This window comes from Numida meleagris, chromosome 5, assembly GCF_002078875.1.
Source record: "Numida meleagris isolate 19003 breed g44 Domestic line chromosome 5, NumMel1.0, whole genome shotgun sequence".
Taxonomy (NCBI): domain Eukaryota; kingdom Metazoa; phylum Chordata; class Aves; order Galliformes; family Numididae; genus Numida; species Numida meleagris.
Window position 1 is genome coordinate 34,743,640 of NC_034413.1, and position 18,446 is coordinate 34,762,085.

Sequence of the window (18,446 nt, forward strand, 5' to 3'; positions counted from 1 at the left end):
ATAAAGCTTGGGGGGGGGGGGGGAGGGATCTGTGCATGCATGTCCCCAGCTATCAGGCTGCACGTGCAGAGCACAGTCTCTTAATTTTGCAATTTTTTGTTGTTGTTGAAAGGTTGCTGCTCTATTGGCAGAATCTGGCCAGAGGGCAACACTGGCACACCAGTAATTAGAAAGCAAACTCATTAGTTGGAAATAAAGCACGGAGAGGATGGGAAGTGGAGGAGAAGCTGAGTCAATGGTTTCTGGAAAGTGCTGGCGAGGGATGTCCAGCCACAGCCACACAGAGCTGTGGGTTCTTGTAGGAGCCCAAGTGCTCGCCCAGCGGTTCGGAGTGCTTCAGCTGCTAAGTTCATGCTGTCATGGGCACATGGCGGTATGTCTGTGATTCGTCTCCTCTTTGTCTCTTTCTGTCCTTTCACAGCCCCAGCAGCAGATCTGGGGGCTTCTGGGCTGGAGGGAGGGGGGTCTCAGGGAGCACATTCCATGTGCTTCCTATTGAAGCTGGTGTAGGTTTGAAATAGAGGGGAGGCAGCTTTCTGTGCTGCTGAAATTGAAATGAAAAGAGTCCTTCTGGCGACAGCTTTTGGTTTTTAAGGAACTAGTTTTGAAAATGTTCTTAAAGTTCAGCTTCAGTAAAGGTTATACTGAAACAAGATTGGAATTTAGATGTTTCAAATATCCCGTGTCCATCTCATACTGAAATTTTCTTTTATCGTACATCTTAGGGTGCTTTCAGGACTGAATCCTTCAATTTTGTGAGTACTTTAAGGACTTCCATGAAAATACTGTTTCAGAGAAGAGGGAGAAAATACAGTTATTATTGCTGTTCTTATTTAAATAATGCATGCACGTATCTAAGTAGCATCTCCTTCTTCTAATCCCTTCCAAACTGCCCAGTGTTTGTAGAGAGGTGATTTTTCTGTTACAGACAAGCCCAATGTATTATCAGAGAATCATGTATTTATATGTAGCCTTGATGCGAAATGATTTTAATGCCAGACATTTTCTGTAGGAAATGGACCTTTGCTTTGCAAACTGAGCTGATCAGTCTGTTACAGCAAATATATTTAACCGATAGATGCCTTCCTCTGTTGATCTGATAGATGGTGTGGGCAGGCTGGGAGATGCCAAATTTACAGTCCCAGCCACGAGGCCTCTCTCTGCCTGCAATCAATGAGGGCTGAAATGCTTTAGGTCTTAATTAACGTGCAGCACGCAGGCGGCCTTTGATGTATAGTCATGTTTTATTTATGCAGGGAGGGAAAAGCATCAGAGTGTTTCCAGCTTGGTGTAAAAATAATGGTAACTGGACCGTGGAAAAAATCCCTGCATGCCTAGGTTAAATAATAATAATGCTAATAATTCCGCCTGTTTTTTGCCTTGTGTTCCTACAGTGAAGGAAGAGGCAGGGTAACATGAGATAGTTTATTATTCATAATTGGGATCTTGTCTTCTAATTCATGGGTTTGGCATTTCTCATTAAAACTCTGAATATAGTCTTTGTGTTTTTGCTAACGTCATGAATCTGATTGTATTAATATGTTCTCAAGGCAGAACCTATAAAAGCAATTTTCTAGTCTACCATAAAATATTCATAAGAATACAGGCTTTTTTTGTTTTGATGATGCGTTCATTAACTAGAGAAGGTTTTATTGTTTTTGAGAGAGCCCTGTAGGTCAGAAGCGCTCGCAGCTTCTGTTGGGAATTCATGGCGTTTCCAATTGTTTCTTGAGACCGAAATAGCAAGAGGCCGGGATGACGCAGCTCCACAGGGCAATGAATGGGAGCTGTGGCCACGGTGCCCCCAGCTGTGCGCAGTGCCAGGCGCTAGGGGGGCCAGCACGCTGCTGCTCCCAGCTCTGGGGGAAGCAAGGGGTTTGTTGAGTCTTCCCTGGAGATTGGCTGCCTTTCTTTATGGGTTCAGGCTCTTGCTGTGGAGTAGAGCAGGGTAATTTGTCACTGGTACAACTTGAGCTCCCAGCTCCCATGCTCCTAAGTAGTGATGTATTCCCTCTGGCCAAAAATGGATTTTATTCCAGTAGAGAAAAAGCTTTTGCTTTTAGGAAGTAAAGTATTTGTCTCAGTGTTGTGTGTAGAAAAACACATGCATGTTTCAAGGGAAATTACATTTAGCATAAACAGCATTGACAAACAACCATATTCTGTAGTGAAGAGAACCAGATTTATGACTGGTAAGCTGGGGACTAGCTTTGTGCTGGTAACTTGGCTCTTCAGCCCATGCTATGAAGAGGGGAGTGGATGCTGCCAGATGCTGGGCATAAAAAATGGTACATTTATAGGGCTTGTGGGTCACAAAGAACACTACCTGGTTTGCTGTTCTGATCACTGGGTTTGATCCTCCTGCATTAACTGCTCAAAGCTCTCCTCCGGCACTGGGACTATGGAGTTGCATCTGGTCATACTCTGGGTTGTCCAGGAGCTCTGGAAAAATATATATAATGTATACATTTGGACAAGGGAGAAGGCAGGCCAGGGGAGGCTGTGGGTTCGTGTGTTTGTTGCATCAGGATTTGTTTTCTGATCACTTGGGATTTGATTGGGCGTTCTGAAGTAGAGTGAAGCACAGCTGAGTTGTTTAATTCTGTTTCAACTTCTTTTAAAGATGAGTCTGAACCTTGCTGTGAAGCCGCTGCGCTTGGAGAAAATAGGGCTGAAGCATGAAGTCCCCAGTATTTGCTGCCAGATGAAATTGCTGCTATTCCAGGAGTAGCCACTCAGCATCTTTCACAATATTCAGTTTTCACATTAGTAATACTCAGAGTGTGAGAGCCATAATGCTTAGATGCAGGTGGTTCAACTGGGTTTTTGATAGCCACACCAGGCACTGCCCCACACCCTGTGCTGCCAGCCTGCCCTGTGGGTGAGAGCCCTGAGGAGAGAGATGCAGGAAGGAAAACACAGGAGAAGCGGGAGAAGAACTCATGGGCTGAATAACAGCAGCACTTCCAGCAATGTGACCTTTTACAGAAAATATTTCCACCCAAGAACAGCCGCCTCCTCCCTGCATGAGCTGAGCTCCTTTCCCTGGGCAAAGTGCAGGCGCCTGCGCGTCTCACTGCAGGCGCACCTCATGCTCCTCCCAGCCCAAATTTGGCTGCGTGCTGTGGTGCTGGGTGGCAAAGGTGCTGACAGTAAAGCAAGCACCCTCGTTTTTGTTGGGCAGTTTGCAGTTGGGTCCAGGTGCCCTGGAGGAGCGCAGTGTTTGGAAGGACGGGGGCTGCTTGCTCTGTGTGCCTGTCTCATCTCCTTGGAGAGGTGGCTGAGGTACTATCTGGAGTTAGTTGTCAGACTTAAAATGAGACAGGAGCTTAATTTTGTAGGAAATTTTGCTGTCCTTTGCCCTTCTCTTGGTTGTGCTTCAGTGTTGTCTCCGTCAAAGTCTGAGTTAGAGGCAAGCTGGCGCACTTCCCTGTGCCCAAACATTTGCGCCTCTCTGGTTGTTGCAGCAACTCTAACTCTAGACTGTCACAGGAGCCCTTAACATTTTTTTTGATTCTTCATTACCCATTTACTTTTGTTCAAGCTCCCTTCAAAAAAAAATATTATGAAGGATACAGTGCGTAGTGCTTTTCTGTGTAATTTTTATTGAGAGTCTCATGTTCCTGACCGTGAGTCTTTGAATTGATCAGCTGTAAGACAAGATGGGTCTTTGCTGTGAAGTCCCAGAGTAATATTTATCCATCTAATCTCAAGTGATGCTAGAAGAGTGCAATAGAGATGTGTGTTTGAATACACAGGCTTGGAGTGATAACAAGTAGGGTCACATGCAGTTCACTGAAGTTCTTTGCTTTGAGAAAATGCACATATTCATAGGAGGTGGTGGCTGGAGAAAAACTGCTTGAGCTCTGTCTCCTGTAGTGCTTTCTTTTTTTTTTTTTTTTTTTTTAAAGAGCATGAATTTAACAAGTGCTGTTCTTAATTCAGACCAGAGTTCCTGGAGGTCTTTGCTGAAAAAACAAATCCCCGAGTGGCTGGGAAGTCTGCTCATCTCTCCCATGTGTTCTCCTTCTGCAGTTGATGTGAGCGCAGCACTGCCCTTGCAAGTTGCCCCAACCTCAGTCCCAATGGATCTGCGCCTGGACCACCAGTTCCCCATGCCCGTGACGGAGCCAACGCTCCGTGAGCAGCAGCTGCAGCAGGAGCTCCTGGCGCTGAAGCAGAAGCAGCAGATCCAGAGGCAGATCCTCATTGCCGAGTTCCAGCGGCAGCATGAGCAGCTCTCCCGGCAGCATGAGGCCCAGCTGCATGAGCACATCAAGGTAAGTGGTGGGCAGCCTTGCTGCAGGGGGCTGCTGGTTGGGGCTGGAGATGCCATTCTGGGGTCTGCACAGCATAAGGCTTTCCCAGTTCAACTCTCAGGCCGGGTGCTTTACCTAGTTCCATCATGCAGGATGAGGAGGAAATCTCACATGCAGGGTAAGTAGGAAGTGCAGTTCAGAAGATGGCTGTTTCATAGTGAAATGTTAGACATTATATAAATATTTCACAGTGATAGACTATTGCTATGGTAACATTAGCTTTCAGAATTGCTAATATGCTCCCTTTTCAAAGGGGGATTAGCATGGCACATGGTAAATAGTGTTAATGCAATATTAAAAAGCAACCTCAATTCAACCTTATATAACTTTCATTTTAATATAAAGTATATGTCAGAGCAGGGAAGATAGGATTAAAAGTTAATGTTGTTTTATTTACCGGCTTCTCAAGCATAGTTATTAGCTTGGGTTTGCAAGAATAGTGGCTGTTTGAAAATAGATAAGGACAAATGCCTTTGTCCTTAGTGAGTGAGTGAGTACTGCCTGTAGTCTGCTGTCTTTGGGACAAAGGTGTGGGGAGATGCGTGTACGTATATAGACTGATATACATGCATGTGCATGTATTTGTATGCAGAGATGCATGTGGATGTGTATGTAATTGCGTGTATACACGTGTGCCTGTATGTAAGCTTTCATGCGCAAATAGCACAAGGGCAGTTACAACATTTGTGGTTCACACAGCACATCTAGGAGGTAAGGATGTGAGGTCTCTATGACAAATATTTCTGGCAATTGCATGTATCCTTAGGTACATTTCTACTGAAAATCAGACAAACCTTCATGTTTAACAGATGCCCTCAACAATAAAGGAACATTGTTGTTCTTATTTATATGAAATGTATGAGTGATTTGGGTAAAAGTCCACATTAGAAGAAAATCAAGATCAAATTTTAAGAAACCATGAGAACTGGCATATCTAGACCATTAAGTAATGATGGTCTACCTCTAATCTGTAAGACTGGTTGGATGAAAAACTTAAAATAGAAATGAAGTAATCTTGTACAAAAAAGGATGATGACCTGTAAGGCAATCTCCTATAGTAAGTGTGTCATCTTGCCCAGAATGTCTTTTAAAATGAAATGACACATTATAATAAAATAAATAAATCCCACAGTATCTCACTAAGAAAACAAACCCCGGACCAAATCAGTGAGCAATTAGGATGTAGGTTTTTTTGTGAGAGCATACTTCTTGTGTTTGTGTTTGTCAGTCAGCATTTGGATGACTTCTGGGTTTACCAGTTCTTTGGTTACTGTGTTTCAGAAGCTGACAACTGCACTTGGTGCAGGGGCTGTAAGTGTAGGGAATCTGCTATTTTGTCCAGAGAAATTAAACTTATAACCACATATTTGAACTGTGAACTCAGATCTGTTCAGCTGCTTTATGGCTCATGAAAAACAACATGGGAGGAGAGAGAATATTAAAGCAAATGAATAAAAATCTGAGCATTAGGGAATGAAATGTGAAATATGGTATAAAAGCGGTTATGAATGAAGATAGAAGGCTTTTTTATAGAGGAATTCATGTGCTTTTAGAAAATCACGCATACACACTGCACTGCTCCAAGCATGCAAGGGAAGGAGTGACTCTACACTGAGTCAAGAAAGCTTCCCACTGCTTTTATCCTCATCTTTACATTTGATGCTGTAGACTTGGAAGTGTACAGCACTCAAATTTGGGTGTTCTGTGAGAGTCCTAAGCAGAAGTGCTGTTGCTGGGCTGGGCTCTGACATGGGCAGCAGCAGGAGCACACAGGAATGGCTGTATAGTTCTACGGGAGATGGATAAGGTCCTGCTTGTGGTGGAGAAAGTTCATGTGACACACGCAAGTTGCTACAAATGAGCAGTGTTTTGAAAAAGTTTAAGTTAAGGAGAATTGCTTTTTTGTTTGTTTTCAAAGGAAACTACAAACCAATTCCAGGAAATGTCACTAGGACCTGGTGCACATGAAGGTGATTGGTCTAAAGAATTGTTACAGAGCAGTTCTGATCCACTGTATTCTTAACAGAGACACAAGACAGGGATGCAGTTCATGATCTTTTCTGTTCACTCCAACACTGAGTCTTTTGATTAATGTGAGAAGGAAACAGCAAATCCCTGACACTCAGAATTAGATGATTTGTTTATGTTGTCACTGATGAGATTAAGGATTTCAGTAGTCTCTTGTCTCCAAAGCAAACTGTTCAGTATGCAGGAATAATCCAGACTGAATGATGTAGTTATGGGATTCTTCAACTGAAAATGTTGTTCTGTAGCCTGAGTAGTTTACAGTATTGCAATTAAGGTGTCTATCACTCCCTTTAACAAATTTATATTCCCAGTTTCCTCTTCAGGCAGGACGTGTAGTCTGCCTGAAGACTGCATGAGGGCCTAAGCTTGCCCAGATTTCTGCTAAGATTGCGCATTAAGACTGGCAACTAGGTTGGACTTGCAGTGTACCTTACTGCAGCATCACTTTTAGTTCTTAGATGTTTTCAGCATCCCTCCTGATGTTGGGGGTTTTTGATTCAGAAAGCAACCTTCCAGCAGTTATTGCAAGGTAACTGCATACCTTGCAAGCTTGCATGCTTTCTAAAAAAAAATAGCAGCTCCTGCAGATTAGCTAGAATTTTCTGTCAGAACAAATTCAAAATGTAATGAAACAGATAAAAAAAATTTAAAATGCAAACATAAAACTTCAAACCTTACAGTGATATCAAACAAAATGGCGATTCTTTGACTTTCTCTCTGACATTGGTTTCCTTGGAAATGGTCAGGACCTTTATTATTCATACTATTAAATTCTGAAATTGCTTTGTTGTAAACTATCTCTCCAAAGGGGGGAGAATTCTGCACCTTACGATGTTTTGCATATCTTGACAGTGCTATCTAGAATTTATTAATTTGGCTTTTTTCATTGCTGCCTAGCATCCAGCATTTTAATCAACAAATGCAAAGCATTTGGCTGTTCATCAGTGTGTATCCTCGAGCAGAGCTTTCTGTGCTTTACCCAGTCTTTGTGCCTGTTCCTGAAACTTCATGCCTACAGTTTCTAGATTCTAGGTATATTTTGGTATCGCAGAGCAGCCTCTGGGTGCAGTTGCATACACAGAGCAAATACTGCGTTGGGTCTCCCATTTGGCAAGATGTTGGATTAAATACCTTTTCACTCTTCCACTTATAGATGTTGAATAGTTTTTTCAACAAGAATGTACTGGCTGGGCATCTGCTCCAAAGTGGTTTTGATACATTTATTAAGCAGCTCTTGTACCCAAAGGAGAAAGAGTTTATGTTTGGGACATACGTATAGCCAGCATTTTCGAGTTACAGCAAGCAGCACTAAGATTTTAAAGCGCTTCTCTGTTTAAAGTGTTAAACTCTCAGCTAATACAGTAGTAATAGTGGTTTGTGTTTTCTTTCTTTTTTTTACCTTGATGTTGGCATGAGCAGAGAAACTTCTGATTCAAGAGAAGACTAAAGGAATGGGACAGTCTCTCTCTCTCTATCCCAGCCGAAGCAGTGCTATAAGAAACGTCTTAAATTCTTTTTAAGTCAATTAAATTTGGCTTGAAAAATGCTGGCATGTTTTTCTGTTTTTCTATTCCAGTAGATAACTTAATCTGAAGTTTTGGTATTTTCCAGAACTTGGTTTTATTCCAGCAGCCCAACTTTAATTGTCCGATCTAGCGCAGGAGCAGGTGGGTGGCCACCATCCCCTGTCCCCCCATCAGTCCCTGCTGTCACAGATACACGTCAGCTGCTTGTATTTGAGTAGAAATGGTGTTTTGGAAGAAATGGTCTCTGTGTAAAGAGGGCACATTCCAGAAGATCATGCAATCTGGAGAAGCAGGCTGGGAGCGAAATAATGTTTGTGGAAGGAAAGGCTATAATGGGATGTAGCTGCAGCTCAGCTTGTTGAGGGAGCAGGATCATTGCACACAGGGAGGAATGAGAAAAGTCTGACTTGTTTAGGGAAAATTAGCTGAGCCTTCTGAAGACTTCACACCATATGGAAATACAGAAAACTGTCTTTCGCAACTACAGTGCAGCTTTGTAAATTGCTGCAACTTGACATCTGAAAGCGGTGTGAGTTGGCGCCGGGGCTGCTGTGGGCTGGGTGCAGGGATGGACAAGCACTTGGCTCCAGGGTGGCCACTTACCTTTGGTGAAGCACATTTTCCACAGAGGCATGCCTCGCCAGATGTGCAGCAGTACTTACAGCCTTCCAGTCTGCCTTCCTAACTAAAAACAAGGATGGAACAAGGAGCCTGGTGCCCAGGCTGTTGCCGGTGAGACCATGGAAAGGCTCTCTGCAGGTTCCAGCATGAGCTCGGCCTGACCTTTGTTTATGAAGCCACCGGCAGGGAATATTTTCCTTTGTGAGTCATTGATTCCCAGCCAACATCAGCTGGAAGTTACCAAAAGCTTTTCCATTTGCCTTCTGGTCAAGGGCTGGAGCGAGATGATTGAAGAGGGTCAGGACACATGCTTTGGCAGTGCTGGAGGCATCTGGGGCAGTGTGAGCTCCACAGAGCAGCGATGCGCCCAGTGGGTGATGCAGCTCGGCTCTGCCTTTGCACTGCCCAAGGTCGGAGCAGGGCTTGGAGGAACTCTGGCTATTTTGTAGCCAGTCGGAAAACTTTTCAGGATGCTGACGCACATCAGCGTTAGCACATGGCAGCAGGCTCGAAAAGTGTGCTGATGGCGATGGGATGGCTACAGGCAAGCAGCTAAGGCTCACAGTTCTTTGTGAAACTCAAATCTTAACCTGGAAGCATGCAGAGGTGTTAGTTCTGTCATGCAATTCCTCATTTTTTTTTCTGGCATCAGATAACGGAGTATTAGAGTGCATCAGTAGCAGAGGGAGCACCATACTGTTCGTGCATATATAGGATGTTCAGAGACATCACAGGTTCACGCATGGAAGTGACTGCACTGGGCATAGGAGGGAGCTCTGTAACAGTGTGCACCAAGGAGTGATGCTGAAATTGTTTTTTTTTTTTTAATTAACACAGAAATTTCTTGCTTTCAGCAGTATGCTTATGCTGCTGAGTGGCCCTATGCCAATAAATAAAAATATGTGGAATGTTCTCAGACATTGGCTTTATATATAGCAACATTCAGATAAAGCACGGGGAGATGGATTTGTTCTTGCTGTTTTCAAATGACGTGTTTTCCTTCAGCATGGCTTCTGGGCTGATGGAGGGGAGATAACACATCTAAGCTGGCAGTTCCTGAGCTGGTTGTTCATAGATGCGGGGAGGAGCTCTCTGGCCATTCCTTAATTTTGTTTGACGGTAGAAGTCTTCCAGGGAATCTGGAAGATTTTGCAATGCTATAAATAAAATGGAATTTATTTCCAAAGATATCTGGAGTTATGTATCATGTTGATGTTGAAGTGAAAAGCTGCTCTTTGCTTTCATTTGGCGATAGCTGCCCTTGAAATGGCTGGTTTACTCACAGGATTGCTACCAGATTGCAGTGACATCAGCTGTTAGTGTGACTGCTTTCAGTGCAGCCCTTGTGTTGCCCAGAGTCTCTTCTTGGTGGCGTCTTCGAGATGAGTTGTTTCCTACTTTCCAGATACGAAAAAAACACCTGTTAAAAACCTGCTGATACAGTTGGTGTCATCTGCTTCCATCCCATGTCTTTGCTGGCTGCCTCCTTCTCCATGCTGCAGGCTGGGGATGCTGAAGAAACACCTTGAAGCCTTGACCAGAGGCCTGTACTGCCCTGCTGCTGCTCCTTCTCCTGTTGTGCTGCTGAGATGTCTGTTGGATCTCTCCTGCCTCTGTGTAGCCAGACTCACTCAGCTCCACTTTGTGACTGTTCCAGAGAGCACCCACTCCTTGCAGTCTGCACCGCTTTCAAGAGAAAGTTAAAAAGCCCAGAGATACCAGGTGTCTGCTTCTGTATTCTGATATGATAGGATTATTCATCTTAGAGAGCTGCAGCTGGGTACAGGCAGTGGTAAAAACAGACTGAACGTTTTGTGCCTTGCTACTACTTGAATTCATTGCACAGTGTTCTCTTGCTATTTCAAGATGGTTTTCTCTTCTTTGTCAGTGACCTTCTCTTGTTCTTCTGGTACATGTAGCTGACTCTGTGACCTGAAAGTCTTAAACCTGGAATCTGCAAAACTTAGCTTCTGGTGGCAATAGCCCCGGGGAAAGCTTTTGTAAGATCAGAGCATTTGCTCTCTTTGAAGGCTGGAGGTGACTTTCCTCATGCTCAAAGGCAAGATCTTTTCCAAGAACAGTGAGGGGCAAATTTGCATGCAGAGGTGTGCATAGTGCCAGATTCTTAGAGAATTCTGAGAAGCATCGGTGGTTTCTGGACTGAAGCTGGATTGCTCAACCAGGAAGGTTGTCTGCAATAGTCCTTACAGGTCGTCTTAGAAGATTAAATGGTTAAAGGAGCATGATTTCTTTTGGCTCCTTCTGAGATGGACCATTGTTTGCTGGGTGGAAGGAGCAGAATGGGAACTCCAGATTTTTCCAACTTTATGACATGCATGCAAAAAATTCACTCAAAAGTGAAATCACAGACCTCACTCCAGCTGGTGGACTTGGTGGCTTTCATCCTGTGGAACCCTGTGCCAGTATCTGTGGCATTGGCTTTGGAGCAAGCTGTGCCTTCCTTGCACTGTCACCTGTGTGTCCTTTGTTTCAGGGTTCCCAGCTTTCCATCAGAATGTGGATTCTTTCCATGGAGTCTTAAATTGGGCTGGATCTTGGATATTCTGAAAGCCTGACTGCTGTAAATGAGAGAAATGTCAGGGTTCACTGGCTGACAAATAACAAGATCTTGCTTACTTGATAGCACTTAGTTATTTTTTTTTCCAGTGGAATCCAAGTGACTTTTGAAGTGGTTAAATGTGTTCTTTTCATAGCATGAATTTGTCTCCTGGCATAAAGTGAGTGGGGCACACTGCTATTTTTTTTAAAGCAAAAGGCCTTATGGTTTCTATTCAATTTAGAATTTCAAAATAAACGGCAGGAAGAAAAGGCACATTTCCAGTTCACACCTAAATGTTCAGCTTCAACTTTATATTATTTTTGAACTAGATAAAAATAAATTGGTAGTAATGTTTAAGAGAATACGCAGAGAATCAAGGCAGGAGTAGAGAAAGACCCAAGCAAATCCTGCTAATATGTCAGGAATAGTGACCTGTTAATGTATACTATCACTGATTAAATTAACATTCATAAACTGAGAATTCCTGTCGCTGTATATGCTCTCTTGACAAAATTCAGCTGGTGTACATGAGGATGAAGTTGCGCTTAAAATGTAAATCATCCAGTGAATAACCTCACTTGTCTACGCACAGTACGAACAATGTTTTAGGCTTAATCTCCATGTTTATGTTTCCTTTTGAACTGGTGATGATGTGTAAAAACAATAGATGTTTGGTATTTCACTTGGTGGCACGTTACCTTTAAACATGATGCTTCTGCTCTGCTTGCATGAGCATCAAATGATGTTGGCCGCTCACTTTTAGTCAGTAGCCTTCTAGCAGGCACAGCAGGCTTGTGGGCTGTCACTGCCTCCTTTCAGGCACAGGAGCAAAAGGTGGTCTGCTTCACCTCATCTGTGGGCATTAAAACTCCGACAAATGGAGCTGAATCAGAGATCCCAGACACACAAGTGGTGGCTGATGCTTTGTGGCAGCAGTTGGACTACCGACAGTGGGAATGCCAAGGAGGCAAGTGAACATGTCTTGCTGCCCTCCAGTCGCTTTTCTGTTCAGGTACTTCTCACAGCATGAGGAGTGGAAGGCACTTCCATGTCTCTTTTCACTTTGTGCAGGCGCTTTGCAGATGTTGAAGCCTGGCAGAAATGCTCTGGTGAGGTTTTCCATCCCCTCCTCTTGTGCCTGCCATCTTACCAGTTCAGTTGCTCTGTCCCTGTTCTGTCGTACAAATGACCAGGAATGGTGGATCAGTAGGTGCAGCCGTGCTTCTTTCCTTTGTTCATATTTCCTTCACTGAAATGACAAAAGTCTGTTGGTGATTTCTCTAGATGCTCCCGTTACAGGATCTTTCTCCAACATCTCCACTCCTGATACTGATTTTTGCATAAGATTTCCATTCCAGCTCCTCCACAAATTGCCTGAGGCAATTTTGAGAAGACAGAATTTTTCTTCTGGGGACTGATGTCTGATCAGTTAGGGCATGGCAAAATCTCATGTGGCCTTAAACATCTGAGGTTCATACCTATTCCAGAGAATTGCATGGCTCCAGTTTACCAAGAGTCCTTATTGCCATCATGGTCAGTCTTGCATGTGCCCTACTCCTGGTGCCAAGTGAACGGATTATCCTCACCTTGATAATAAACATCTAAATAAAGTACAGCAGAATGAATGCGAAGGAGTTGTCCATCTGTCCCCACCTTCAGAGGGGATAGAGAAGGGTACAGGGGAGGACAAAGAGAATAAAGAGCATTGGGAGGGAGAAGGAACTGAAAGTGTTAGGTACTACAAAGGTAGCTCACTGCTTTCTGGAAAGGTGGTCAGATGGTCTACTTCTGGAGAAAATGTAAAAACTAGGCTGGAGTTTCAGTCACAGAGCAAAAGGCACATAGAAACACATTGTCAAGGCTCCCTTCCCAGATACGCAGAGGATAGAAGTTGAACTTACTGCACATACTTTCAGCCTTTTAGGAATGGTGAACAGTAATAGGTGTGGAAGAAATGGAGATACAGAAGTATATATCCATGTATGAACTGCCAAACTAATAATGTGGGATCTTTTCACCTAGATGTGGAAGTAAGAAAACTTTGCCATCATTCCCTTTCCTGAAGACATCTGAGCCTCATAAACTTGAACAGCAGACAGTCTCAGTTGGATATGTCTACCTCAGATCCATCTCTTTCCCAGGAAGCTGTCAGCAGGGAAGGATTGTTTTCCTGCACAGCGGAGAGGCTGGCTGCAGGGAATTCTGGCACAGGACTGTCTGCTGTCAGTCTGTCTGATAGCTGGAAGGGGGCATGCTGAATATATGTTCAGACATGTCCAAGAGAAGAGGTGATAGGCGTTTGTTTGCTTGAGCTGTGTTTTCAGATGTTTGTGTCTAGGAGCCCTTGCTACTTGGTTCCTGCTGAAAACCACAACTCTTCCCCCTCCTTTCCCAGTATAACCAATTAGTTCTGACCTGTCTCCAGTATTCCAGAAGATATCTTCCATGAAGCCTGACTAGCTTTGTCCTTGGAATTAAAACCCGTTGTGATGGAGCCAAGAGAGAGAATTCTGAAACAGGAGCAATAGCCCAAGACTGCAGTAAGCAGGGTAGGGAGAACACGAAGTGGAGAGTACAGCCAAAGGAATGGCTAGCTTTGAAATTTGTCTAAAATAACCCAGTACAATAGATGTTCTTCCAGAGTATATCAAAATATGCCATCCACCCATATGCTGTGATTTTTTTTGTGAAGTGATTTCATGTATATATTTCTCAGCTAGTGCTTCCTTGATTATCACCTACAGTTTTCCATTATTTTTATACAATCTGAGCTCCAGATCCTTTTGAATATATGAATTAACCTATCCCAGACTATAGAATTTTCCAAAACCAGTGGCATATGATTTACCTTAGAAATATCTTTGCACTAAAACTGCAGCCTCATTGCCTGAGAGGTGAGAGAGTAATTCTGTGAAGCCTCTGAAAGTATTTCCTGGGTCATGCCTCTGCCTTTAAGCTGCATGTTCAGCAAGTGCTGAGAAGATGCTGGGATGTTTTTTGGCAATGTCCAGCATCAAGTTGTCTTGTATTTTACTTGTACATCCTTATGACTTCTTTGAGGCTATTGTCTCTATCACAGAACAACCTATTCAGCGGTGGTAATGGGCAGCAGTTGAAGAAGTTGTACACAGCCTCTGAGCTTTCCTGCAAGAAGTCCTCAGCCTGCAGTCTTTTCGTGGGAGACCGGATTGGGCCAGGCTTTGGTCTGAGATGGAAACCACACATAACTGCGGAATTATAGAATGGCTTGGGTTGGGAGGGACCTTAAAGCCCATCTGCTTTGAACCCCTGCGATGGGCAGGGACACTTCCCACCAGACCAGGCTGCCCAAAGTTCCATCCAGCCTGGCCCTGAGCACTGCCAGGCATGGAGCATCCACAGCTTCTCTGAGCTGCCTGTAGCAGGACCTCACCACTCTCTGAGTAAAGAATTTCTTCCTTATCTAAGTCTATCCTCTTTTAGTCTAAAACCATTACCCCTTGCCCTATCAGTACACTCCCTGATAGAGTCCCTCCTGAACTTTCCTTTAGGTAATGGAAGGCTATAACAAGGTTTCCCCAAACTAAACAAGCCCAGCTCCCTCAACCTTTCTTCATAGGAAAGGTGCTCCAGCCCTCTGAGCATCTTTCTGGCCTTCTCTGGACTCGCTCCAGCAGCTCCATGTCTGTCTTGTGTGGGGACCCTAGGGCTGGATGCAGTACTCCAGATGGTGCCTCACAAGGGCAGAGTAGAAGGGAACAATCGCCTACCTTGCCCTGCTGCCACCCCTCTGTTGATGCAGCCCAGGATACTGTTGGCCTTCTGGGCTGCAAATGCACACTGCTGGTTTATGCCACACTTTTATTCCTGTAGGACCCCCAAGTCCTTCTCCTCAGGGCTACTTTCAATCCATTCATCACACAGTCTGTACTGATGTTTGGGATTGCCTTGACCCAGAGACAGCATTTTGCACTAGGCCCTATGACGTTCACATGGGCCCACATCTCAAGTCTGTCCAGGTCCCTTTGCATGGCATCCCTTCCTCCTATTGTGTCAGCTGCAGCACTCAGCTTGGCATCATCCACAGACTTGCTGAGGGTGCACTCAGTCCCGCTGTCTGTGTCACTGATAATGATACTAAGCCGTACTGGTCCCAAGACAGACTTGAGGGACACAGTTTGTCACTGATCTCCACCTGGACATGTATGTGCAAGTAGGAATGCTGGCCCATCAAATTCAGAGAGCAGCAGAAGTGCTTAGTGTGATGTTCCACTATGCTGTAGTGTGCTGTAGCACCTTCCATAGGTGATCTCAGGGTAAGGTCTCAGTAAGGAGGTACACACAACACAAAGCTGCTTTGGATCACAGCAAACTTTTATCAGCAGTAAGTGTGCCAGCTGTTACTCACTCAGACTTGCATGTGTGATTATCTTCAGCTGCATGAGTAAGGGTGAGCTGTCTGTATACAGATAGTTTTACATTGCATTCCACTAATTGCTGTAAGGTAAAGCATTCAAAATATATATTATAAAGTTGTAGGAGCTATAGTTGAAGCTTCAAAACTCTCCTGCTTTGCAGATTTTAATCAATTTTACCGTGGCGTGTCAAGTAAATGACAGGAGGGCCTTTAAAGCAGCTGTTGTATGGGAAGGAAGAAGCAGAGTGTGGGCGGAGAGCGGTGTCTGGCTTCTGGGGGAAGAGTAAGGTGGTGTCTGCAGCAGATTGGGTGATGCAGGAAGGTTCTGCATTCTTCCGCTCATCTAGCAAATTAAGGAATGATTATGGAAGCCTTAATGCAGCACATCTTTGTGAAACACATCCTTGTTCTTTCCAGTGAATGGAATCTTCAGTGTCAGTACCACACACTTTCCAGGAGCACACCAGCTTTCTTTTGGGCTGAGGCTGCTGGAAGGTTTCGTGGCACTACCTCGCCACCTCTGTTGTAATTACTAAAGGAAAGGATGTTGCTCCACATAACTTAAAAGGAAGTTTCTTTGTGCAGAGAAAGTTTACAAAGTGCTTATAGATATGGCGTTAGTTTGTGTTCTAGATAGATGTGCCTGAGAACTGAAGACAATTGAGGAATGTGGTGGCAAATTCCACCGCACTGCTGAGCCCATATGGCTAGTGGAAAATTGATAAATAGCTGGAAATGCTCTACGTGTTTCCTGTTACATTTATTAATATTAATGTATGCTAAAGGCGCACCAGAAACACTAACTACAGGTACAGTTGAACATTTGTGCAGTTTTCATAAATAGTGGAAGCAGTGACATTAAACATATGCAGGAATCCCCATAGTTATAAATATTTACAAATATTTATTTTGGCAAAAGCACCTTATTCAGATGTTCTGAGCTGCGCTCACTAATACAGTGTGCGTATTTGTCATTCAGCATGCTTCTCAAATTGGTAGCTGAATTATTAGTCTGAATGCTGGGGATTTCCCTTGGTATATCACTTTGTATTTCACAGATAGTTAGATTTCATTACAGTTCAGAAACGCACTCTTCAGCTATGTGCAGTTAGCATGCAAGCCTTGCAGAACCGACATTGATTCATTTACCAGCAAGAGAGACCAAATGCAGTGTGTGGCTCGTGAGCCAGATCGAATACAGTAATTAATGATCTTTATCAGAGCCTCCTAATCATCTCTCAGAGTGCCACAAATTTCAGCTCAAGAGACGCTCAGAGTTTCCTAACTCGAGCAGCTTCCAAAAGACCCAGGTGTGGGAGATTGCGTCCCACTGAATGGCAGATCTGAGGCATTTTGCCTTTGAACATCTATTGCCTGTTTTTCCACTGAGAAGATCGAGTGAAGGGTAGAAGCCATACTGAGCCCAGAATGTTTGGGGATTGTTTGTGGGAATGAGTTGGATGCAGTGTGGGAGGGGGAATGAAACTGTCCTGCACTTATCCATGTGCAGCTCTGAGTGTTTGCAACCTGTTAAAATTCGCCTTGATTGCTTCAACTTAAACAGAGAAGCTCATATTTTTCTGAAGTTTCAGTTTATTTTGTGTGTAAGGCAACTCTCTGTTGTCAGATTTCCTGTTTATCCTGTTTACTCAGTCCTTAGTGTGTTCTTGTGCTGCTCTTGGATCTTTTTTGCAAAGCAACTACAGATAGAGTCACTTTTAAAATCAGAACATTGAATGGTAAACAGTTAAAATATTAAAGGGAAGTTGGGGCACAATCTAGCATCAGGAGAGTTCTTAACCTTAGCTCAAGTGCTGGGTGCAGGTTTGGGCACCACAGTGTAGAAAGGACTTAAAGCTGTCAGAGAGCCTCCAGAGGAGGCCTGTGGAGGTGGTACAGGGTCTGAGGGCAAGGGGTTTAAGGAGCAGCTGAAGTCCTTTGGTTTGTTCGAACCTGAGAAGAGGAGGCTGAGAAGAGGCATCATGACCACCCGCAGCTCCTCATGCTGGCCTGCAGCTCCTCATGGCGCCGCGCAGCTCCCTCAGCAGCCATGAGGCACCCCCTGTATTTCCTGTCAATTGTGTTTGAGTAGTTTGTTTCCACCCTAATTGTGCAAAATGTTTATGCTGTGAGAAAACATCACAACTCAGATAGCCCAAAAGTAGATTTTCTTCAGCCCTTTCCCAAGGCTTCAACAGACAACAAAAAATTTCAGTTTTCCCTGATACAATTGGAGAGGCTGTTTAATTTTTTGTTTGCTTGTTTCAATGTTGAAACATTACAGTTTGAAAACTATGTTAATAAGTGTCTTTGTGGAAGCTAAGGTCAAAATCAGCTGAAACAATATGTCTCTAATGAAATTTCTATAAGCCATCCAGATACAAATTGTTTTTTTCATTTACATTTCACTACAGATGTCAATGAAAGCGCAGTTCCTCCTAAAGCATCATAATGTATGTAAACCATTGCAGGAAGCATAGCATGCAGAGCCTCAGAGACTGCAGATGGAGAGAAAAGACTCCTGATTTCATAAAAATAACAAAACCTGTTTTAACATATTGTGCATTAAATATTGTTCATTTGCATACTTTCTATGGCTAGGTTATAAAAGCCCACCATGTGGTGGACTTGTTGGAAGCCTGAAAAGATACTTTCTCCAAATGGAGATGTGTTAGTGGAAGCTGCTGCTTAATTATAAACCAAAAATAACTAGTTTTCTGCATTGTTGTTTTTTTAATGTGTTTTGGTTTTTTACTTCTGTAGGTTTTCAGAGTCTGATTTTTTTATTGCTTCTGTAGAACACAATAGCGTTAGGAAGGGAAGCATAGTGCAGTCACTGCAAGTTGTGCTAGATTGGGCTTGCTGTTGTACAACAGTCTGCCTGACTGGAGCCAGCAGCAGCAGAGACTCCTCAATCCGGAGCTTCCAGCAGATAGCCCAGCAGATTGTACAGTACCACTTGCATTATTTTTTTGCATCTCTATATAGAATTGTAT

General features: G+C 43.7%; 1 protein-coding gene across 14 annotated transcripts in view; it reads left to right on the plus strand.

Moving 5' to 3' along the window:
- Positions 1-18,446, plus strand: part of HDAC4 (histone deacetylase 4) — a 235,641-nt gene that overhangs the window by 118,364 nt on the left and 98,831 nt on the right. For all 14 annotated transcript variants that reach the window (XM_021400686.1, XM_021400685.1, XM_021400689.1 and 11 more), the window contains one exon: positions 4,036-4,280. In XM_021400686.1, the coding sequence (XP_021256361.1) occupies positions 4,036-4,280 (245 nt within the window). The remainder of the gene's footprint in view (positions 1-4,035; positions 4,281-18,446) is intronic.